This window comes from Dermacentor albipictus, chromosome 1 (genome assembly GCF_038994185.2).
Source record: "Dermacentor albipictus isolate Rhodes 1998 colony chromosome 1, USDA_Dalb.pri_finalv2, whole genome shotgun sequence".
In the NCBI taxonomy this organism is placed as follows: Eukaryota; Metazoa; Arthropoda; class Arachnida; order Ixodida; family Ixodidae; genus Dermacentor; species Dermacentor albipictus.
The window spans coordinates 77,605,838-77,629,996 of NC_091821.1; the positions used below are offsets into that span (position 1 = coordinate 77,605,838).

The window sequence follows — 24,159 nt, forward strand, 5'->3', positions numbered from 1 at the left end:
TGCCACAGATGTGGTGTAGAAGACGTCTCATTTTAGTGAATTAGCAAAATGACAACTAAGGTGGTTGTGAGGAAAACTGCATTGGTGCAACTCTCCTTTCTACCATTTTTTTTTTTACATTTAAAACTATGGCAACGAGTTGAAGATAACATTGCACTGTTAAACAATCAAGAAGTATCAGAGTTGCTTAAACCACTATTCACACACTCAAAGATATTCTGCATGGATGCAAGGCTATTAAAAAAGTGTCTAATAAAGTGCCTTCAATCTTTCCGAAAGAATGCTGCAACTACATATGCTAAATTTATCTTACAATGAAGAATGGTGAAAGGCATGATCAGTAAGGTAAACTGTTAAAAAAGTTAAAAGTTGCAAGTTAGCAAAGTTAAAAGTTAAAAAAAGTTACGCAATTAGGGCAGTTGTCAAAATTGAAAAACTGCACAAGCATTAACATCTCTGAGCTACACAGTGCCTTACATTGCAATAATTTACAATGAACACATGCAATATATTGCCTAGTCCTCCCAGTTCAACTTATATGCAAAACAATAATGAGCCATATCTATTTGGACATTAGTACATACTTAAGCACACTGCCTATGAACACAACCAAGAGTTTCAACATTTCTAAACAGCACTCACGATCTTTCAAGAGTGCAATGAACAGTACGATGCTTAGCCTTTAATAAGAATAAAATTGCTTCAAGGCAAACAAGGGAGAAGGGTAACTGGATAATTGAAGCAAAAACACACACAGGAAACAGTCAGTGGTAATGGATCCCTGCCTTGTGTACAATGCCCTAGAGAGCCACATACCGAATAATCTGTTACAAAGAAACAATCGGTGCACATAGGAGTACCACTTGCATGCATACAAAATGACACCCCAAAAAGCATAAATGAGGGCATTGCCATATCTCACCTACACTAATTCAAGATCAGACTAGCTCTTTGAATACATTACCCTAGTATTCACCAGCAAATAAAATATTTAAGTTTTCCTGAAGTTTTAATGTTTTATAACTACTAGAAAACAATGCATTCCAATGGTGCAAAAGCACTTAAGTAAAAGCACTGAATTGGCCATCAACAGCACTCACGTGTAACAACAAATACTTGTATCATAGACACTATGTGAATACTTAAAATACTCCCAAGCAAGGTGTGAAGTGCACTGTGAAATCAATGCCACTGTTAATGAGGCATGGGCAAGAATTTCAGCCTGCAAAATAGGTAGATTAATAACGAAAATGATGCTAGCCAACAAGCAATTGACGCGAGCCTGAACTAACAAGTTCCAGAATTACATGTCACAGTGCAAACTCAGAGCACCAAATAAAGGCAAACGTATCACATACAGCGAACAGCAGTCAGCAATAAAGCGGACTACCGCTCTTCCAGTGACGTCTCTAGCAATTTAGGGGCGTTAACAGTTCAAATGCAGAGGCAAGTGTAGTTCCCAAACCAAGTGGGCTACTTTTGCCCGCATTCTGTTGGGGATCAAAGCAAAACGAAAATCCGTCATCGCAGTGACGTCACGAAAAGCACACAATCGCACCATCCTATCATAATTAACTGCTTGGGTCCGTGCACAGTAAACAACGCATCGGTAAGAAGTAACATGCAAACGCGTCATTGTTCCACGGGCCTTGACAGCTAGTACAACTTGGCGGGCAAGTCGCGTCAGAGGAGCAACAGGAGGATGGAGGGGTGAATCGCCTCTCTTGCACTGGCTCCCAAATGCCTCTCTTGCATTGGCCTCCAAACGTCGCTTTCAAGTCTTGATTGCAGGTCAACACCTGAGCACAGAAATAACAAAGCGTTAAATTAAAAAAATACCGGAGAGGTAGATTTTCGCCAAGGCAGGCAACGCTCGCCTCCAAATGGGGACAGGCGGGAACGCGTCACAAACGTCACTGGGGTACTGATGCAAGTGACGCCAAGCAAAACAGTACGACATAAATGTGCGCCCAGCCGGCGTAGGTAGCACACTGCGCAGACGTGCTAGGACCTCATCACGAATTATCTGAATTATAAATAGTTTAGGAAATCGATTCCAATCGCTAATTGCGGCTACCGCCCTGGCAGCATTCAACGCTTTTGTGACTCGAGACAAAGGAACAGCCGCTACGGTTGAAACGACATGTCCAGGCACTAAAAAATGGTGTGCACGCTTAAAACGACCTGCTCTTCCGTCTCATCTTGCGTGACCAAACGACGAGAGGTAATAACTTATCAGGAATGCATTGTCCGCGATGTAACTCGCTGCACAGATCGAAGCCGAAATTCATTATTGAAATTGTGTTGCCAGACTACATTTATGCTAATGTATTATGACACAGTGTCAAGAGCACAAGATAAAAACCTAAAGGTTTCAAATATTTTGTAAAATTCAAAATATAGGGCTAAAATTATCGTATCACTTTATTTTACTGTTAATAACTTTTAGGTTTCCCAAAAAATTTATTTTGGACAATGCAGAAATAAATGCAGCAACACTGAGATAGTCGTTTATTTTTGTATCGCCAGATGGCGCCAGCTAGCTTTTATGATACGGCTGCTATGCTGTGAAGACCGTCAGCTGTCGGCACACAAACAACTATTAACTAAAATTTTCAGGCCGTCACATTGTGTGTGCGCAGAAGTACAGTCGTCTTGTGGAATTCGAACGAGCATTGTTAAAATACAGCGTAAAATGGGGGAATATGTCAATATAGTTTTTCTGGCCGTATAACTCATGATATCGATATTTGACTTGTTTGAAACACTTCGTCTTGATTATTACCACTGCGTGTCACAGTACGGTAACTATGACACTTTTTTTTTTACTTATACAGGCTGCACAAAACATTGTGCATCCAACTTGCAAGTGCACTGTAATACGAATGAAAAACTGACGTGCGCTGGGGTGTCCGAGTACTCTCTCATGCGTGTTAATCATTCGTGACAGACGCATAACATTAAAAAGTAAGGCATGAGAACCTTCCATGAAAATTTAAACTTGCCCCTAACAGCAGCTGAAATCGGCTTGATATGCCGAACCGGTTGGGAGGAGGAGGCGGCTTTCATGCGAGCCGCGAAAACCGGAACCACGTGACTGTTGGTAATGGTAGCTTGGTGCAACGCATTTTGGCTTTTTTATAGCGTTCACTTTTAAAATTGATCAATAATTTCATACCAGCAGAGCGACACTTTAAACATACTAATTATTTCATTCCGTATACGCATGCTATTATGTAATAACAGGTAAAGCGCTAGCGATCTCGCCAACTGTGACCCAATTCCATTGCAGCAAGCTACCGTCTGCGCTAACCCAGTGCGACTGAAAGTGATGTTGCGTGTGTGTGTGTTGCTTTGGGGAGCTAGGCCTTGCCCTTGATCTCCAAACGAAGAGGAAAAGTGGCGCTCGTCGTACTGTCGGTGCAGTAACCGGGATTTTGTTGTGCAATCGGTTCGCCGGGCGATGTTGGTGGATGGATTGGCCGACACTTGTTCAGCCTCGACAATGAGCAGCGACAATAGCAACAGCTCGTCGAACGGCAACTCCACGGCCGCACTGCCCGTCGTCTCGTCCGGTAGGTATTTGATACCCTTGAATGTCGCGCGCGGTGGGTACTTCGTAGGTCTGCTACGTGCGCCTCTGGATCCAGAGCGGTGTCATCGCGAGCTCGCGCATGCTTCGTCACTTCGTGAATGCCGCTCGCGCGCAGCGGCAGCCCGAGCACATGCGCGTTTAATGCGCAATACATTCGGAAACCGCGATCGTCGCCGCCCTAGCGTCTGCACGAGTCGGGCCGCTTCCCAAGTGTGTCGGAAAGAGCGGCGCTTGCCGAAGGTGAAAGCGCCGACCGCGAATCGTCGGCGTCCCGCAAAGTGCCGCCTTTGTTTCGAATGCAGTGAGAGCGAAGCGCGACCTTGGCACACATTTGCGGCTTCCATGCTTCCCGTCTGGAGCGGGCCGCTGAGCAACGGCGGCGTTTCTCGGACGCGCGCGCCGTTGCACTGCGGCCGGAGCGTGCGGCGAGCACGCGTTTTGACCCCCTCACGCCCGCGATAAACGTGTCGGAAGTTGCGATCGTGGGTATTTCTCATTTTTTCGCCGCACTCAGCTGCTTCGGAATAGCCATAAATAAGAACACTTCCCGATGGCCCATTTTCCGGCTGATGTCGCGCCGTAGGCGCATTCGTACCACATCAGCTGTTGGGAGATTTAAGTTATTTAAAATTTTTTTTTGCTCTCTTTTTCGTCGGCTGTTCATCACTGATGTGCACCCGGATATCGCACTTCGCGATGCTTTTTATTTTTTCATCCTAATCGTAGAAGTTGAGTTGGTGGGTGTCAGTTTTCCCATGCGCGCTTTGCAGACTAGAAGTTTCTGCGAAGTCAGCCGAGTGCCCTACGAGTGTATTCTGTGCTTGCCGTCTAGCTTAGCGACTCGGTTTCCTATAGTGGTGTCTTGCTCCGCCAGAGAAAAGCGACGCGTGAGCACCGCGACCGTCTAATGAGATGGAAATTTCCGGCGAGCAGCAGACGGCCTGTGATGCAATACGGCGGCGCAGGCGTTCGTTCGGACTGGTTGACTTCTCCATACTTGAAAACGCTCGCACAAGAAGACCGCTATGCTGGACGCTTTTACGCATGTGACCGAATGCCCAGAGGGTGCGTATCTTTCTTTGCGTAATCACGGGCTTTCTCTCGCCGGCGTATCTTTCTGCATGCCCTCGTGCTGCCGGTCAGCTGGCGAATTCTTATCGTTTGAGCACAGCTCGCAACAGCCTGCACTTCCAGGAAGTTCGGGGACGTACGATCTTCTTTTTTCCCGATTACTGTCGATGCCACTGATGTTTCGCCGACAAATAAAAATTACCCGTCCCCCTGTGTGCACTTGACTTTGTATGTATTGTGCAGCTTCGCGGACGTTACTTGGCCCTTTACAAGGGCAGCAGCGTGCGCCGAAGTGGTTCTGCCCAATCTGAATATTTGAATGTGAATATAGTGAATATCTGCATGAAAATTCAAATTACTTTTTGTTTTTTGTCTTAGGTATTACTGCTTGTGAAACGCAACCTCTTGTTTTGTGGTTGATCCGCCATGGTGTCTTCTCGTGATTATTATTATTATTATTATTATATCGATATCATGGTTTATCGCTTGCGGCGGTAACTTGCTAAATCCCCGCCTTTGGACAGGCATTACATAACATCCTATATATATCGCGAATGACCGCATTTTCATGAAGGAAACCGGTATGTGATGCGTCAACGTTCATCACTTTATGCTCACCCTCCTTGAGGGGATTAGACAACACAGGTATGCGACCCTCTTTTCCTTCTTGTGCTTTCCCTCGTTATCTTCCTTTCTTCCATATACGCGGGATTTTTCACGTGTCCGCCTTGAGCAAGATGCGCTCAACACGGGCCTACCCCCCCCCCCCCCCCCCCCCCATAACCAACCACTTCTCCGCCAGAAAACGCAATTGCTTCGCGATCAATGAGGAGGAGGAAAAACTTTAATCTGGTCCTGTACAAGGTGTTGCCACCTGCCTGGCTAGTTCCATGTTGGGACCGGGAGGTCAAGCCTCCTAGCCCTATCACGGGCGTACTGGACAGCCAGGACTTGAGGGATATGATCAGGAGATCTGATCATTCCTAAAAACCGATTCCGGGAAATGCCAGGGCCGAGCGACCCACACTCCCAGAGCAGATGTTCAAGCGTGCATATCTCCTGTTTGCATGCTTTGCATATAATATTCATGTCTGCAATGTTATACCATTTCTTTATTTGTGCAGGTGAATAATAAGACTCTGTCTGTAATTGTCTAAGTGTAACTGATTGTGCTCTGTTTAGCCTGTAGTGAGGGGGTGGAAACTCCCTCCTTCCCATGTAGTAATGTTTTGTAATTTCATTGTATGTAATGAGCGTATCTCTATGTAAGTTCTCCAATCCAGCAGAATCAAAACCATATGTAAAAGCGGCCCGGTCTGTAAGGTCGCGGGCGACGCTGTTGGCCGATTCATTTGGATTGACGGGAATGCCATCAAGTGAACCAAGGTGCGCCGGGAACCAATAAATGTAACGTGTAACATTTGTTTGCCTTTTGTTAATTATTCTCGCAGCCTGCGGGGCAATCTTTCCCCTATTGAAAGCTCTAATAGCCGTTTTCGAGTCGCTATATATTTCGATGAATCTATCGTCTGTTAGTGCCAATGCAATGGCAACTTGTTCAGCGTCTTCAGGTTTGTTAGTGTAGACCGTGGCGCAGTTTCTGCAATTGCCCTGGTGATCTACTACCACCGCCGCGAACTTAGATCTTTGTAGGCAGCCGAATCGACAAAGCAGGCTCCTCTGCCCCCTTTATCCATTTTCTCGATTAACGCCCTGGCTCGTGCGACTCTCCTGTTGATATTATGTTTTGGGTGCATATTCCTGGGTAGAGGTGCGACAATTATGTTGTCTGCGAATTCTTGATTAACTTTAACGTACTGTGCTGAATCCGTAATGGGGTCAATATGTGTGTGCTCTGGAAACTGCTCTGTACGTGTGTGTATTCAGCCCGAGTGTAATGCCTAATTCCAGGCTGCCTGACCTACTGCACTAACAAAATTTTCTTTATTTTGTGTTCAGGCGCCGTTGACTCACTTTTGCGTGTTTCATTTCTGCTCACGATTGAAGCGTTGAAGGCGCAGCGTAGGTTAGCACATTTTTCACGTGCACATGAACTATGTAATGAAATGAAAGTACAATGTTACAGACAGGGCCAACTTGCAAGGCCTCGTGCATGCAGGCTAGCCACCTCATATGCGCTGCCTATAGCCTATAGTACATATCGCTGTTGCGGGTGAAACTATATATATATATATATATATATATATATATATATATATATATATATATATATATATATATATATATATATATATATATATATATATGTGTGTGTGTGTGTGTGTGTGTGTGTCTGTGTGTGTGTCTGTGTGTCTGTGTGTGTTTGTGTGTGTGTGTGTATTCCCACTCTAAGCGGAGAGAAATTTCTTGAGTAATAATGCTTTACCTTTTTGTCTTTTTCTGATGGCGCTGCCTTGCAATCGAAATGGCCGTTGCTGCGCTAGGCAACATCTCTTTCGTGCGTTGTCAGGTAGCCCATGTTATTATTATTATTATTTTTTTCAAACTGGTTTACGCATCTGCGAAAGTCTGAGCAGTCAGAGCATAATGTTGTATCCGAACGTATTTTGCAATTGGCAATAGGCACGGGGATCGTCGCTTAATGCCGCCTTTGAGAGTGAGCTAAAGCGAGAAAACTACGGCAATGACGAACACACGTGTGCAGTTTCAGCTGATCAATCCCCCCAAAAAAGGAACAGCTTGGACCTCTTTGGTTTGTCCGTGGCAGCCTGTGGGCTAACTATTCGTGTACAAGTTAATTGGACTACCATATCCTGCGGTAAGCAAGAACACGTGCATAGTGTTGCGAGTTCTTTTGCGGTGACAGAAAATGATAGCGTTTGTCCACATGGCTTTCATGTTTTGGCAGCGACGAAACGAGTTTCGTTCTTTTTGTGAACAGAGCAGCGAAATGGTGCGCGAAATGTGCGATACTCCGTGAAGCAAGGTTCCCGCGAGTGATGAGGGAATTCTTGCTTCCACGGTGGACAAGGTCCCCTACGCGCACCGTTCTCCCACGCATCTTTGCCGCGTCGACGTAAGCAGAACCTTCTTATGTAAGGCAGGAAGAGCTCGCTTCGCGCCTGCATCGCTTGCTTCCGCGTTGCGCGGCAAGCGCGTTTTCCTTCTTGGTGAAAAAAGAAAAATAAAGGGGGGAGAACAAGGAAGGAATGCGCTGACCACGAAATATCCGCTGGAAGGGCGCGTCGTTGCCAACACGCGCGCACGAGCAGACGCACGCTCCAGGTACTGCTGTATTTTGCTTTGCGGTTGTTGCCTTTTCTGGCCTTGAAGTGCGCGAAGCTCTCAGCGCGCCCTGTGCTGCGTGCGGAAGACTTGGCTGCGTTGTGCATTCGCTCGGTGTCGTATTCTCGTTTTTTTTACTGTTTCTGAAAGGTCGATTGTCAGGAGCCGAATTTGAAGGCTTCTCTGGACAAGCTTTCTGGTTGCGGGCCACTGCGTTTCCCGCCATTCGACCATCGCAGACTTCGCAGCGTACCCGCCGTGGTTGCTCAGTGGCTACGGTGTTGGGCTGTTAGCACGAGGTCGCGCGATCGAATCCCGGCCACGGCGGCCGCATTTCGATGGGGGCGAAATGCGAAAACACTCGTGGTACTTAGATTTAGGAGCGCGTTAAAGAACCCCAGGTGCTTGAAATTTCCGGAGTCCTCCACTACGGCGTGCCTCATAATCAGATAGTGTTTTTGGCACGTAAAAGCCCATTATTACAGACTTCGCAGCGGTCGTGACCTGAAAGTGGTCAGCTTGAAGTGAGTGGTTGGGTGTGAGCAGCCCATTAACCAATTTGGCTGAATGCAGCGCTGTCGTTACGTGCAAACTTCACCTATATATCCTGCGGCTCAGCGCGTAAGCACTTTTATTGCGCGCCGAAAGCGTTGCAATCTTCATTCTCTTCTAACCTGCGATGATGCGATCGTCTCTACGGGCACTGAAGGTGGCTCGTTTTCCGTGGGGCCAGCTGATGGGTAGATTAACGGCGGAACGCGCTCGGGGCATCGCCACTCCTATCCGCGTCGCGAGTGGTGCGTGTTGCATTGTCGGGCCCCGATTCCTTCACTGCCATCCCGTGTGCCATCGCTTGTAGGACCCTGCTAGCAAACGTTGCCTGCTAGCGCGAACAGCGAGCGCGCAACGGACGGGTGAGGAGGACTTGAAGGAAGTGACGAGCGCAGGGGGGGAGAGCGGGAAGGAAGCAGCGGTGTTCCACCTTGCGCCGGCGTTCCGTAATGGACCGGGCCCCGCGGGATGAACGAGCGGCAAGTGCACGACAACAAGGGGAAGTCCCGCCGTCGACTCGCTGCCTCCCCCCTGCGTTTGTTGCGGGCACCGCCGCGTGCTTGGACCTCTCTCGTCTGCGCGGCAACAATGCCCCCCCTCGCCCCGTCATCCGTTCCGGACTTGTTCGGCGGCCCGGGACGAGCAAAGAAAAGGGAGGGGGGGGTGGACAACATGAAGTCCGGTTGGGGAAGTCCGACCTGACTGAAAGTGCCTCTGTTTGGTTACGTGATTGTCATGTTGCGGGGGAAAAAAACAAATAATAATAAATAGAAGGGAAATGTATGCCAAATTCACTGGGGCGCAGTATATCGGAGGTCGACGCGGATACCAAACGGGAGGACGTGCGCGCATATTCTCATGCGTGCTGCTTATAAACGTACAGGGCCGCGGCCCGTGTGGGGAGTCTGTGAAACTAAGAAGAATGCTAGCGCACATCTTCGTAGCTTCACGAGGGCACTGTTACTTTGATCAGTTGCTGCACCATTCGTGACGGTCCGTTTGTCAGGCTGAGGCTCCGGTAGAGTGGTATTCACGGTAGCTGTTACTTCCACGAAGGAGGGCGGCTGTGGCCGCCTCGGCGTGAGCGCCTTTGTTTGCGTATAACCGTCCATGTCGGGTCCAGTCTCATCCAGGCGGGCGCTCGTCTCGCCCGTCAGCTTTGGTTGCGCTGATTTAGTAGCCAGCTCCCTGGTCCTGAGAAAACGGCGATACAGCGTGAATTGTCTTTCCTAGCTGCACGCTTGTCGGTGAAGCATTAATCGTCGAGAAGGGATGCCGGGTAAACATTTCTAAACGTCAATCGTAATAGTATGTCTAGAGTGTCTTGGAAGTTTCATGTCCCGTGGCACTGCCGGACAGTGTAAAACGATGGTAATGACGATGTGTTTTATACGCACAGAAATCTCGCCACACTGGCGTTTTAGTTGCGTGTTTACGCCTGGTAACTATGACCAAGAAGTAAATACCCTATACTCCGCAAATAACGCGACACGTGGGGGGGGGGGGGAAGAAATTCCCCTCGTTAAAAATTTCGGTCTTTGGCTGAATAATAGGAGTAACGTTTTCCTTGCGCTGTTTCCCTGTTTATATTGGACACTGTGTTACTTTCGTCCGCGTTATCTGCCGCCCATTCATTCCTACGCTTGTCGGTGTTTAAATTCTCATCAACAGTCTCGCCACCTGTTGAACCGAACTCGTTTCCAAGCGAAAGAAATCAATTATTCAGCCCCCTTCAACGAGCTCGGATCTGTTGCGTGCGAAGCCAGTGTTTCGACCAGCTTGTCGTGGCAGCGATGTGCATAGCCTTGCAAATACCTGTAGAGTAAATAATTGCAGAGTTTCATACAGTTACTACAGGGGACTGAGGCGCTGGCGTCTATGGGAGCTCCAATGCAGGGCAGGCGGTTCAGCCAGCATGTGAATGATGGGCATTACACAGATGTGCCTGAACAACGTCCTTCTGGCTTTAAATGGCTTCGTAACTTGGCAAAGTGGCCATTTTTAAGAAATTACAGCCTTTGAAACGATTAAATAAACACTGTTGAAATTGTCTGACGGCACGATTCTAACACAGGACCTCTAGCACAGGAGCCTGATATTGAAACCATGGCGCCACGGACACATGAACAAGCGGAACCACTGCAATTAGCAGCGATTATGCGTGCTTGCAGAGTCTTATTACCCTCTGCATTAAGGATAGCTCAAATTGCTTAGAAATTTAGGCCAATTAAGGCCTAGATAAAGCGTAATAAATGAAGCCACAAGAACGTCTGAAGCACGAACATCAGACAAATCCCGTACTACCCATCATTCCCATGGTAGCTGGACGGCTAGAGTTCCCTCTAATAATTGTAGGAAACTCTATGCTGCAAATACTACGGCTCTGTGTGATAAAACGCAAACCGGCGATACTGCCGATACCGCCTCTTGAAGTCGCTGGTTATATTTAAAAATAAATAAATCTGCTTGCGAAAAGAAAATAAATATAAAAGTAAAGCTAACCACTCAAATTCGCACGAGATATTATGCGACGATCATTCTAAATAACAGTGTGTGAGGAAAGAGCAAGGCGACTGCATAGGAGCACGAAGAAGCCTCAGAAGTATCCACGCTGGATCTGTCGACGCGGTCAATCAATCAATCAATCAATCAGTCAATGGACTTTTATTTCTCCAACAAATATTTTAGTCTTAAATAAACGAATCCGCGCACGCAACGGTATGTAGCGAGACAGCGGTAGCGGGCGCGTGTCTCCATACAGACAGAACGTTATAAATGGTTTTTTAATGGCTTGCGACTTTGCTGGTCACCGACTTCGAAACGAGGGATAGGAGCGGCTGTAAGGGCTCATGCAGCCCCCTTCCAACCGACTGCGCACACGCTCAGTGAAGAGAGGCTCGCGCGCGTGTCTTGTGTCTCACACTGCGACGACGGGTCTCTTCCGCGTCGCCTGTATCACCTGCTCGCGCACTGGTCGACTGGCGGTGGCGGGCTCTCTGTCGTCGCGTATCTTTACGCTCGGTGGTGTACCCGCCGCGCGGTGGGGGTAGGATACCTAGGCTTTGTGTGGCGGTGCGGCTTGAAAGCCAAGAGATAAGAACCAGCAAAGGCATGGCGGAGGGTGCGATAACGGCACCGATACCGGGTATCCCCGTCGCACGCGGCTCGACCGGAGCACGCGCATTTGTACTGCGCGCGCGCTTGCCCGACGAGGTGCCGATACGTCGCAAAGCGAGCCGTTTCGGCGCAACTGTTTCGCAACGGAAAGGCCCGTCTCTCGGGCTGCGAATGCAGACTCTACCCGTCCGTGCTTGTTCGGTGCGGAGCGTGAGTGCTCCCCGGGGGGAGGGGGGTATGCAAGAGGAGCATGGAGAGAATGTGCGTCAGTCTCGTTTCCGGAGAGTACGAGCCACTCGGTGGAACTTACCTGATGCGGGCATCGATATCCGGCCGCAAGTATGACCGATTAAGAGCAGGCCTTCCCTCCCTCTTGATAGTGATACAGTTGGGCTTCTCCGCTCGAAGCCGAACTGTCTTTTAACCCTGCTGTTTTGTGGGTCAGCGTTCGCAGTCAACTTTCGTGCTGAGAATAAAGGACCGCGGAAGGAGCCTTCAGCCACTTCGTCAATTCCCGAGAGAGTCGCGAATCCCGAATTCCGATAACGTCGAAAAGTGATGTCGATAAGCGTGATGTGAGCTCTTTCTACGCCAATCGAATTGGTTGTTGTACATTGCAATTGCAGAGGACTTGCATACAAAACTAATTCCTTTTAACAATGTACGCCCCCTCCTCCACACACACGCTCAAAAAGCATGTCTCTGTGTGTGTGACAAGTTCTTTTGTAAGGTTGTCTCCTGTGCTGCTACGAAAAATCTCAATTTCCCACCCCGCGAATGCGCTCTTTTTCTGGCTTAGCTTGAGCTATAGTACCTAGCGTGCAGGAAATATTAATCCAGCAGCTGTACTGCCAAGACGCAGAAAAAAAAAAAGCGACGGAACTTTATTTTACTTTGCTCGTTAATTAGCGTAATGCGTGTGAACCTGGCTGCGTACACGTCTCTGAATAACGAACGCCCGATGCTGGTATGCTCTGCGTGCGCGATAATTCCCAACCGGCTGTCTTGTTTCGGAGTCCCCATGTCCTTTTGTTTGTACCTTGTACCGCGCGTTCAAAGCCGGGTTCGAGCACATTCGGAGACTTCAACGCTTCGTGGTAAAAGACGAACTATTGGCGTCGCGTGCGAACAGTGTCTGGGATTATTGGGGATTGGTAACACAGGGGGCGTGATGTCAGTGCGCTAATTGGATAGGCAAGTATACCTTGCAAGCGTGACCGCCGCGTGCCGCACTAACCCCGGGAATCGAAGTCGGCGAGGTTTGCCCTTTGTCACCGCGTCCCGCTATCTCGTCGTGAAACGTTCCGATGGCGGTCTGACCCGTCTTCAGGGCGACCCGATTCGATGCCGTCGACTCCCGGAAACGACCGCCCATCCTTGGTCGCACTCCGCTTATCGTGCTCATAGCTGTCGAAGCGTCATGTTGCCTGGCCCTCTCTCATTCCCAGCTCGTTTATTTTTCTCGCTGCGGTCTCTAGCTATACCGTTTCATTATCGCCTTTGGTGTGTGTCCATCTGTGTACGCCTTTCTTTATTGGCGATTCCCTTTTTAATTCACTACTTTTAGTGTTCGACTCCGCCGCCAAACATAACTCTTAGGTAAAATGAGCACACAGTTTTTCCTCAATCACCATTTCTTTCTTTTCTGTTTTTTCAAGGCTGCAACTGACAACCTCCACGCCTAGTGATGTGTGTGTATGGGGGGGGCAATAATTTGACTACCGGGTGTTCTTTTTTACGCCTACATAAATCTAAATGCTGCAGGCGCGTTCCTTGTGTACTTCCCCCATCGGAGAATGCGGCTGGAGTTCGTCGAGAAGCTGAATCATGGCTACTGAGCCACGGCGTCGGGTGCAAACACGCTCATTCTTTGCCGTAGATGCCATGCATGCTCGTACTGTTGGCTTCCATATTCAAACGGGAATCATTTGTTAGCGACTGCTTATCACTTCTGATTCGGCGGGCTTATATATTCTATCTTGGGAGCAGGGTGGCATGATACGCGGTTTGTCGCCGTGCTTTTTTCTCTTCTACGTATGTATCTCTGTGTGTGCTTAACAGAGGCCGCCAGCGTGCGCTGTTCATTTGCGCGATGTGGCGGCACGCCATTGTTCTCCTGCGGTTGATTGTCTTGCACGCTCCGTACGTAGTGTCTGCGGTACCTCTGTTTCCGCTCATCTTGTGAAAGGAGCGATTACTCTGGAAGGGCAGTATTCGCTGTCTCTTTTACTTCCTGTCATTCCGCGCGGAAATAGGGCTTTTGTTCTAATTTTATCGCAGAGCTCCACGGAGCATGGTCACGAACGTCACACTGCAAGCGTCGGTCACCAGGACCGTCGACAACCAATGGCAAAGCCCTTTGTTTTCAGCTTGTGCACCTGCTCCCGCGGATGTTTATAATTTGAACACGACGAATACGGGCTTAACAGCAACGAAACCTTGAAAACTGTTACACTTTCTTAGCTTCAGTGAACGCATAGGCTGAGAGACGTGCCAGCTCCCATTATTATAACTGTGCAGATTGCACAACCTTACTCCCGTTATATGAAACCTTTAGAGTCGGGTGGTCCAGACAAAACTTTGAACCAGCATTCAAGTATGCAGCATTCGCCTTAGTAGCCGTGACTCGGTGCTCGGGTAGAGGGCTCGGTATATACAACGAATGTCGGCACCTGCCCTTTCGTGCATGTGTTGCAACGTTTGGCTACTTTGGACTGAAAGTAGAAAATGGCGCTCCCATACTCGAGAGCAGTTTTAATGCCGATGGAGCAGGCATCGTCGTTAGTTTTTTTAATGAGCGAATACCGACGCAGCCCCGGCGCCACTGTTGGCCGGCCACACCCTTCGAGAAGTGTGAGGCACACTACGTCCGACTCTTTTCGAGGAACGCTTCTGAGAAATTCGAGTTAGTTGAAGACCTATATATTGAAGCGGTCTGCGCTGGACGCATGAAAGAAGACGAAGGAAGGTGCTAGGGGAGAAGTGAGAAGGAAGAAGTTGGAATAAAATGGCGGACGACACCCGTCTCACTTAGATTATGTCATTTCTGTTGCCGTTCTAGTAAGGAACGCTACATTTTGGCGCAGCCGACAGTTTTCGAAGACCAGCGATGCGGGTGACGTTTTTCGTCGACCAGGCGTCATCAGAGTCTGTTGTGTTCACCCGATACCAAGTGCACGGTGAGCCAGCGACGGACCTTCCTCTTGAAGTTAGTTCTACCGCGCTGATCAACGTGGTGCTGCAACAAGCTGCAATCAGCCGCCAAGCCCTCGTGCAAACAGGATCGGTGACAGTGAATCTACAACTGCAGACACTGAGCGAACTCGTTCTGGAACCCATACGACGTGGCACCCTCAAAGAGGAAACGCCTGCCGGGAAGGTGAGCCTAGACTTGAGTGTTATGGAACTGCAAAGGAACATTATACAACAGATCGAAATAATGAGAACTTTCGTCCAAGCGCTTAGTCGAGAGCAGTCAGCACGAAGTATTGTTGAACCAGATGTTTTTGAAGGAAAATCGCAAAATGCACACTACTGGCTGTGTTTTTTCGAGTACGCCTGTGACAAGAATCTGTGGCACTCCGACGACACAAAGATTTTGCATATGCGCCGCTATTTGGGCGGTATAGCCAGAAAATGGTATGACGTGCAACTCATGGATTATGGAACAACATGTTGGGAACTGTGGAAAAGCAACTTTTTAGGGGCTTTCGAAGGCAACGCAGTAGAAAGATGGGATGCGGCACTGCGGTTCAGTTATACAGGTGGCTCTCTGCTTGAGTACTGTCTTGAGAAGCGTCGCCTGTTGTATTCTGCAGAACCGAAGCTGTCGTCTTCTGCTGTTGTAGCTTTGATAACGCAAGGGTTGTGTATCGAGATCCGTAGTCATGTCCAGCTCAAAGGTCCAAGAACGTTTGATGACCTTCTGAACTTTCTACAGACCTCAGTGCCAAGAATTACATCGAGAAGACAGCCAGATGGTAGAACAGAGCAACTTGATTCCAATCTAGAGTCATTGCCGTCAACTGAATGTGAACACAGCTTCATAAACAAATCTCTGGGAAGCGTAAATCATGACTGTGAGGATGGTGAAGAACCAATTACCGCAGTTCACGGCAACCTACTTCCACATAATCTGTCTACCGTGCATCACAAGCCCCAGAAAAAGAGCTTCAGTGAGACAGTATATTTGGTGTCGTCAAGCTTATTGTACGCCCCCATTAAGGTAGATGGCATTGAAGTGAAGGCTCTCGTTGACAGTGGAGCTTCGGTATCTATTATCAACAAGACTCGAGTGGATGCCAGTCGTCTGCACGCTGGTAGAACATTGCGTGTCCAAGCCTACGATGGGTCAGTGACCATGCATAGCGAATGGGTAACCCTGACTATTGAATTTCAAGGAAATGCTATTACCAGTGACGTATTGGCCATTCCCAATGTCACCTACGATTTTCTTTTGTCCCGTCCAGACATGAAAAAAACTTAAGATGAACCTCTATTGGGATGACAAGGTAATGGCCGAAGACACGATAAGAACAGAAGACCCCGGTGAAGAACCTAGTGTATCAAGGCTAATTTTTCACCACGAAGACATCAAGACTAAGTACCCAGAGCTTATATGCATAGGAAGCTACCCTCCAGCAATGAAATCCCATGTCGTTCCTTTCGAGCTCGCAGATAAAACAGTGGTTCGTAGAACCCCCTATAATATGTCCAGAGATAAAAAGGTGTGGCTGAAAAAGGAGTTGCAAGAAATGTTAGACGCAGGTATCATCCGGCCTTCTGTATCCCCATTTGCTTCTCCTATCACTATTGCACCTAAAGAAGACGGGACATTCCGCCTCTGCACAGACTACCGGGCTCTCAATCGTCAAACTGAATTGATACCTTATCCAATGCCGAGAATCGACGACATCATTGACGAAACCGGTGGTTGCCATTGGTTTTCACGAATAGATCTCTGCAAGGGCTTTTGGCAGATTCCACTAAGTGAAGAAACGAAGAAGTACACCGCGTTCATAACCCCATTTGACTTGTTTGAGTACAACCGCGTATACCATTTGGTTGGAAAAACTCCCCTGCGTGGTTTCAGAAGATTATGACGGACATTCTGAAACCTTACCTGGGCACATTTTGCAATGTGTACATCGACGACATCATCATCTACTCAAAGACAAAGGACGAACACCGTAGTCATCTTTCAAAAGTTCTTCATGCCCTCAGTCTTGCCCAACTCAAAGTCAACTTCAAGAAAAGTGCGTTCTTTCAAGATACCGTAGTATTTCTTGGCAGGGTGTTTGATGGACAGACTAAAAGCACCAAGCAAGAATCGGTAGAGAGAATCTCCAAGCTGGTAAAGCCTTATGATGTGCACTCCCTGCGCGTTTTTCTTGGCCTTGCAGGACACTTCCGGGCGTTTATCAAAGACTACGCACTGAGAACAAGGTGCCTCACACGTTTAACTCAGAAAGACGTGCCTTTTCATTGGGACGAGAACTGCGAAGCTGTCTATCGTGAGCTTGTAAAACTAATATCGTCGGACCCCATCTTGCGAATACCGGATTTTTCCTTGCCTTTCGTGCTGAACACGGACGCATCACATTATGCTACCGGTGCAGTTCTATACCAGAAGCCATCCAAACAAGCTGATCAAACCAAACACTACGTCGTGGGGTACTACAGCTACACTCTGAAACCCGCCGAAATCAATTACTGTACCACAGAAAAGGAAGCTCTGGCCGTCTTAAAAGCTGTGCAGTACTTTCGTACTTACCTGGAAGGTGCCAAATTCATACTTTTCACGGACCATCAAGCATTGACTCAACTTCTGAGCATGGCCCAGCCAAGAGGCCGCATTGCTAGATGGGTGAACTATCTGCAACAATTTGATTTCGTAATTTCGCACCGTCCTGGCCCACTCCTCACTGACGCTGACGCACTATCAAGATTACTTGTACAGGAATCAAGCAATAATCCAGATACAATCAATCATATTAAGCTATGGGAAGGTACAGAAGAGCTCCAGTTTATCAATGGAAGGTATCACGTACCACCAACTATGATTCCAAGGATTCTTCATCTATACCACGACACCCCTGAATCGGGTGGACATGATGGCTTCTGGCGCACTTATAAGAAATTGCTCATGAGATTCACATGGCCGGGCATGAAAAACGACATCAGCCATTACATCCGCACATGCCACCTCTGCCAGGTGAACAAAGTTAAATTCAAGCAATCGACAGACGTTATGACAAACCCTGAATATTCAAGCATCCCTTTCGAAGTAATTCATTTGGACTTCGCGGAGCTCAAAAAGAAGGGGGAAGGAGTCAAGCGAACGCAAGCTTTCTTGCTCTCCATAGATGAGTGCACACGGACGATTGCGGCTAAAGCTGGCAAAGAAGACGCAAACAGCGTAATAGACCTCCTCAAAGCTGAGTGTTTTAAACACACAAAGACGCTCGTCTGCGACAACGGGCCGGCTTTTCGGAGTGCCAGATTATCAAAGTGGGCCCAGGAGCACGGCATCATGATAAAGTATTCTTCTCCATACCACCCGGCAGCAAACGGCCTAGCGGAACGTGCCATACGAGACATCAAACAGTATCTGAAGATGTATCCAGACTTTGCCGGTGGCTGGAAGTGCTGTCTCGAGGCCGCTGTGAAGCATCACAACAGATCATACACCACGAGTTTAGGCTGCAGCCCTCATTTTGTAACTTCAGGTACAGCGCCCATACTTCCTGCAGATCGTGAGCTAGGTCTCCTAGAGAACCTCGAACTTGCGGAAGTAAGAAAAACTGTCAAAGAACAGGAGATCTACAAGCGCCGCATGAAGCGAAACTTTGATAAAAGGCACAGTAGCGAGATACCGGACATACAGCCTGGAGACTATGTCCTTGTAAGGAAAGGAGCTGTGCCCTCAAATTCAAAATATTGCGGACCATTTCAAGTTATTAAGACTGCATGCCAGCATGGAATATTGAAGAATGTCTGGTACGCCGGAGCCTCGGGCCAAACGGAGTGCGCCGCTATTGGAAACGTATTCAAGTATTACCCCAGGAGGTGTAATTAAAAGAAATCCGGAAGAGTGAAGCGGTCTGCGCTGGACGCATGAAAGAAGACGAAGGAAGGTGCTAGGGGAGAAGTGAGAAGGAAGAAGTTGGAATAAAATGGCGGACGACACCCGTCTCACTTAGATTATGTCATTTCTGTTGCCGTTCTAGTAAGGAACGCTACATATATGTACGCTCAATCCTCCATATGCTGGTGATGTCTTGCTTAAGCAACACATTTTGATCGGCGATTGTATAAAAAAATGAAAACGATAAATAAGGGTTAACGTTTTGTTCCCTCGACAAGCGTCGCACATCACTTTCGTCCTCGTGACGCAGATAGCGAATAGATACATGATTACAAAGACGGCGCCGAATAAAACAACACACGAAGAAGGGGGACACGAGACAGCACGTAGGCGCCTACGTGCTGTTTCGTGTCCCCCTTCTTCGTATGTTGTTTTATACGGCGCCGTCTTTGTAATCATGCTTAACCAACTAGCCCACCAACACATGCTCAGAATAGATGCAGGTGACAAAGCTTTGCCGTGTCATGCGCTACTGCTGATGCCGCGCTAACCGAATCATGTTTCGCGTCATTTAGGACTATAGGAAAGGAACGAAAGGCAGGGAGGTCAGCCAGCTGGCGCTTTCAGTTTGCTACCCTGCACAGGCGGGAGAGGGAAGATCCTGTATTGCGTTGGGGCTGCGTGATCTGTATGTTCGTGTGCACAAATTTGATCACAAAGAAGAAATAGAAAGCGCTTGTTGGCAACAACCTCTAGTAGTAGTAGGGGCACAACTCCTGCCAACTGTAGAAAAGAAAATGTCTAGGTGCGGACAAAAGTCATTGGAACACGGTAGCTGTGGCAGAACTGCCATCCCATTTCCCTGTAATAGCAGTCTCAAGGAGAAGCAATAAATTGTATCACGCATGCGCGCAGGCCGGCGATCATAGAAGCTCAAGCTCAATGACCTCTATAAGCCTTGAGGTTTCTAGAGGGTATTGGGATGCAGTTTGTCCACAGCTTTCGTGTTCCAATTACTTCTGTCCGCACCCGTAAAATGATAGTGAGTGACAAATAGGAGAGAAATAGGGCCCCGCGGGCCCTATCTTGAAAGTGATCTGCGATATGGGCAGAGTGCGGCAAGTTGAAGCGAGGGGCAGCACGAATGTGAGTTCACTCGCTGCTGCGAGCCCTATCTTGAAAGCGATCGTTTTACGGGACGGACGGTTTTTCTCGCTGGGTAAGCATAGGAATGCTTACGCATTTAAAAATTACAGTGACGTTTCACTTCGTGAACCCGGGTTTCTTAGATATGCCGTCTTGCCTGACGAACCCGCATTGTCGCAAGCCGCCTAGCGCGTTCTTCGGGAGTCTCCTGGGCATGCGCCTTTTGCCGGCCTTGTTCAGCTCGTGCCCGGCGCTTGCCGACGACTTCGGGATCGGCCGACTCGCGCTCGGCCTGCCGCCGCTTGCGTCGCTGCACCGTCCTTCTCGCTCGGCGTCTAGATCGCCGGACGAAACCGGTGCATCCATAGCGCGCACAGAACCCGTAGCAACTGCCAGAGGAGGTGAACCCAGCGCGCCTTCGCCTAGCCTCCTCCTCCGCTCCTCTTCCCAGCGCTCTCCTCCGTACCTTCCCCGGCGCTCGCTTTTCTCGAGCTTCAGGCACCCGCGCGACTGGCCGCTCGAGGCACTTTGCGTGTATTCGCGGATTTCTGTCACGCTCGGAAAAAAACACTTTTATGTAGCACATTTCGCGCAAAAACAAGCTGGATCGGGAGCTTTTCATGTTGCTCTACAATTTTCTCATTGACACTTTTCATCTAATTATAATGTTTGATAAGTTGATAGATTGAGACTAATTATCTAATTAGGCGGAATGAGAAAGAAATAATCTGAGCATCTCCATGCGACGGCAAACGTTACCTTGGTTCTGTCCAGCTACGTGGCATTTGCATGTTTTTAATGTTTGGCTCAAGTTACGCGGGACACCGTGTATAGCTGCCTCTCGACAGCGAACGCGTCGGCTTTCTTTCGTCGCTGCGCGGGCGATCTGGCGACGTGTACGGAACTTGGCGCTCGTAGCCCACGCGCGGCTCTTCGTGCCGTCACGCTTTCCCGGCTTCGGGGCGTCACACCTGCGGCGTTATTCACTCCGGAACACATGACGCTGACTTGGCCCAAGAAGCGTATGCGACCGTTCGTCATTTGCCTGTTCTCGAAGGAGGAAGCACATTGACCTCCGTAAATGAAGGGCATCATGCAAGTGGGCCTATAGCGCGATTCTGTAGGTTTGAACTTTTATCATCTGCCCTGAACAAACACCAAGTAATAAGTGGTAATTCGCGCATGCACTCACGTTTTTCTACTTTCGAAAGAATCCAATTCGTGTAGGGCGTGTGCGAACAAGTCATATACCGTTCCGTCTTGTGACTGTGTGTTTGCACTGCGCTCTTTAGTGAAGCAGTGCACCAAATAGGCCAACCAACGGGAGGTCATATAGAATGATTTTCGCCGGGGCCAGGCATACACCGCTTTCTTGGCTATTTAAGTGCGCGTTTGGCGAAACCCAGCTACAGGACAGGGACAGGAGGACAGACACCGAGGATCGCGTTTTATATCTTGTTCTCTCGTTTCAAGTCTCTATAGTAATCGTTGAACCACCGAGCAAGCCACGCATGGTTTCATTGCTACGCGTTGCTTCGGGGCGCCGATTCACCTCGCGGCGCGATGCGATAATCGAGTAGACGGGTGTCGCGCGCGCGGACTTGCGTTCACGCTCAGGGAACTGGGTCTCGCCGCCGCTGCGTTTACCGAAGAACGCTGATCGGCTGGCCAGCTGCCAGCGATCGGCTTCATTGTATTCCTTTGTCCATTGTGGCCCGCCTCTGTCTTCGGCGTCGCGAGCGGCAAAGGCGGACGCCGCCGTGGAGGCGCGGCTGCCGCGCGACGAGCCCGTCGTGGCCGCGGTGCGTTTACGTCAGCCATTCACGAGCGAGAAAGCTGCGCTACACGGAGAGCGTACGGTGTGGAGCCATTTTCGTCGGAAAATTCACTTACCAGTGTTTAAGACAAACTTTCAAAGCGCGTAAGCCACAAAAGAGATATGTACAGAGAGAGGGCAGTGACAAATAGGCCGTAGGATTTCCTTTCTCTTTCTCTTGCCGTAGGGATCTCATTCGTTCGGATAGATAACTCGTCGGTAGCCGTATTTTTCATATTACAACAGTTAATGAACAACAGTAGCAGCCCCTGGACTATAACCCCGGTTGGCAAGCCTATGTTGAAGAATGGGGAAAGTTCGCTCCTCGGCCATGCCCTTAAACCTGGAAATTAGGCATTTATTCCATGTGCATCTGTGTACGTTAGGCCGCAATAAAAATACTTTGTTTGTTGGGGGGGGGGGGGATTTAATTGGTGGGCAGCTGCGCAGTGAACGTAACAGTTACGTAGATGCTTTTATCACTACCGCGTTGTCGATTATTTATACACGCGGATCCAGAGCCGATAAAGTATATTTTATTATCTACAACAAGTGGCTGAAGACCGACGTATTGATATTAAGTATTTCCTGTTAATTGTATATATGTGTTCAAAACAAATAATAATAATATAGTATGGTCTCTTCGGTGACACACGTAGTCTATATGACTCGTCGATCGGTTCGGCTTTTTCCGTGTGCTGTTATCGTCAACACGCCACGCTTTGAAGCCCGGAACGAACACGGGAAAGTGGCGTCTTGTCGACGCCGTAAAGGCCCCCGGAGAGCTCGTACAGGTAGCATATGCGTCACCTTGATTGCCGTGGCGAATAGCGTAGCTGATTGGCTTTTAGGTTTCACAATGGCGGGAATACACAGTCTTTGTGTGACATAAATGTTGAATATCGCATGTTCTGCGGTTGGCTGCTGAATACCATATGCAGCGGGCGCAGTTGACGTTGATTTCATCGTATTTCTGTTGCTATCATGATTTTAGTCGCATCTGCAGCGATGAAAAAAAAAATAAGCTTTTTATCCTGGTTTAGAGTACGTGTACGCATGGGGTATTACTGGCCTGAGCAGTCGTCGAAATTGTATTATTGGACGAGTTTTAATTGTTCTAACGTGTGTAGGGTTCGTGCGGTAGCGCTAGCGTAAAAGCTGCTCGTCAAGTCGTTCAGAATTAAAAACAAAACAGACGGCGCGAGAAATCAGTCATCGTTTTGAAGGCAGGAAGCGTTCACTTTGGAACGATGTCACTGTTGCGTTATAGAACATTGCTCATGTGTCGCATATGCGGGCGAAAGAATTGATATAATAAAAGAAAGAAAACGATATATATGCAGACAGCCACGAGCTTTTCTGCTTAGTCTAGCCGGATCACACAGCGACTCCACGCTTCTAGCTTGCTGCCACTGGCCGTTGGCGAAAGAAAGCGGAAGCATTGAGTGTCGTCGTTATGCGGATGATCTCAGCGCCTGCGGCGTGGACTCGGTTCGAGAGCAGCTGTCACGCGCCGCGGTCGCGTGGGCGCATGTCCCTGGCCGCTCTCACGTGACCGGGGAGCTGCGTCAGGCGGGGCTCATGGGCCACCGCCCCTCCCCCCTCTCCTCCTCCTTCACCTCATCCGCCGCCGGGCGAGTTCGGCGAGTTTTAATCGTGGTCTTTCCGCGTAAAACTGCTCACGCGCCGCCTTCCCGCCGAGCAGAGAAATATTTCCGGCGACGACATTCCTGCTCCGTGATGGGGGCAACAGCCTAATCCGTAGTAACGTAGGGCAACAAGGAGCACGCAAGCGGAGGCCATTTATTTCCTGCACACCACGTCGATCCTTATTTATATATCCGAATTCGCGTTAGAACTTTCGGTACCCGTAAATAGGGGGCGCTGCCGTGCGTAAACAAGCAAAGTGATCCAGCAGCCCTTGACGACCGCAGGACTCTGTGCAGGGCCGGAAATACAATATAAATTTTCACCAAGGCACGTCCGTTATTTGTAGCGTTACGAACGGCTCATTTAGCTGTTAACGCGTATATACGTTCCACATTAGGTTTGATGACCCGGTAAGCCTGCGAACATTAACCAAACAAAGGGTCTCGTGCAACGACGCTTGCGTTAGGATTGCGTAGCAGGCCTTTGAGCATTCACTGTTGAGCTCGGTTATTTGTTGCTCGAAAAGGCAGAACATGAATGGAGATTCAAGCGAAGATTTAAAAAAAAAAAATAGAATAATGATTCGGGATTCGGGAAGGGAGCGCCGTAATCGCGCCGCTGTGCAGTGCGTGCCTGAACTATCCCACTGCAGATGGGGAAATAAGCGAAGAGAGAGGGGAATTTAACAAAGGAAGGAAGAGACAATGCGGGGGAAAGGGTTGGGAAGCCTGCGTTTATTCAGAAACCTCGCCCGCCATAGGCCCAACTTCCTTCGTGTGCCGCGCAGTTTCGCTTCCTCGGGGAAACTGCGCGGAGAGGGTTCCGGAATTTCTGGCCAAGCCAGCGCGAGCTCGTCCCGCGGGAGCCGACGGCGCGCGC

At 48.8% G+C, this 24,159-nt stretch overlaps 1 protein-coding gene and 1 long non-coding RNA gene across 2 annotated transcripts in view; one reads left to right on the top strand and one right to left on the bottom strand.

Annotated features, from left to right (window-relative positions):
* Window positions 1-554: 554 nt before the first annotated feature.
* On the bottom strand, window positions 555-2,310 carry LOC135917628 (uncharacterized). The gene is made up of 2 exons (XR_010569352.1): window positions 2,185-2,310; window positions 555-1,799 (listed from the first exon to the last, which is right to left on the bottom strand). It is a non-coding gene; the product is annotated as an uncharacterized lncRNA (long non-coding RNA).
* Window positions 2,311-3,214: 904 nt separating this feature from the next.
* The window catches only part of ftz-f1 (ftz transcription factor 1), a 350,881-nt gene continuing 329,936 nt past the window's right edge, over window positions 3,215-24,159 (top strand). The window contains exon 1 of the mRNA XM_065451197.1: window positions 3,215-3,575. Within this exon, the coding sequence (XP_065307269.1) occupies window positions 3,464-3,575 (112 nt within the window). The 5' untranslated portion in view covers window positions 3,215-3,463. The remainder of the gene's footprint in view (window positions 3,576-24,159) is intronic.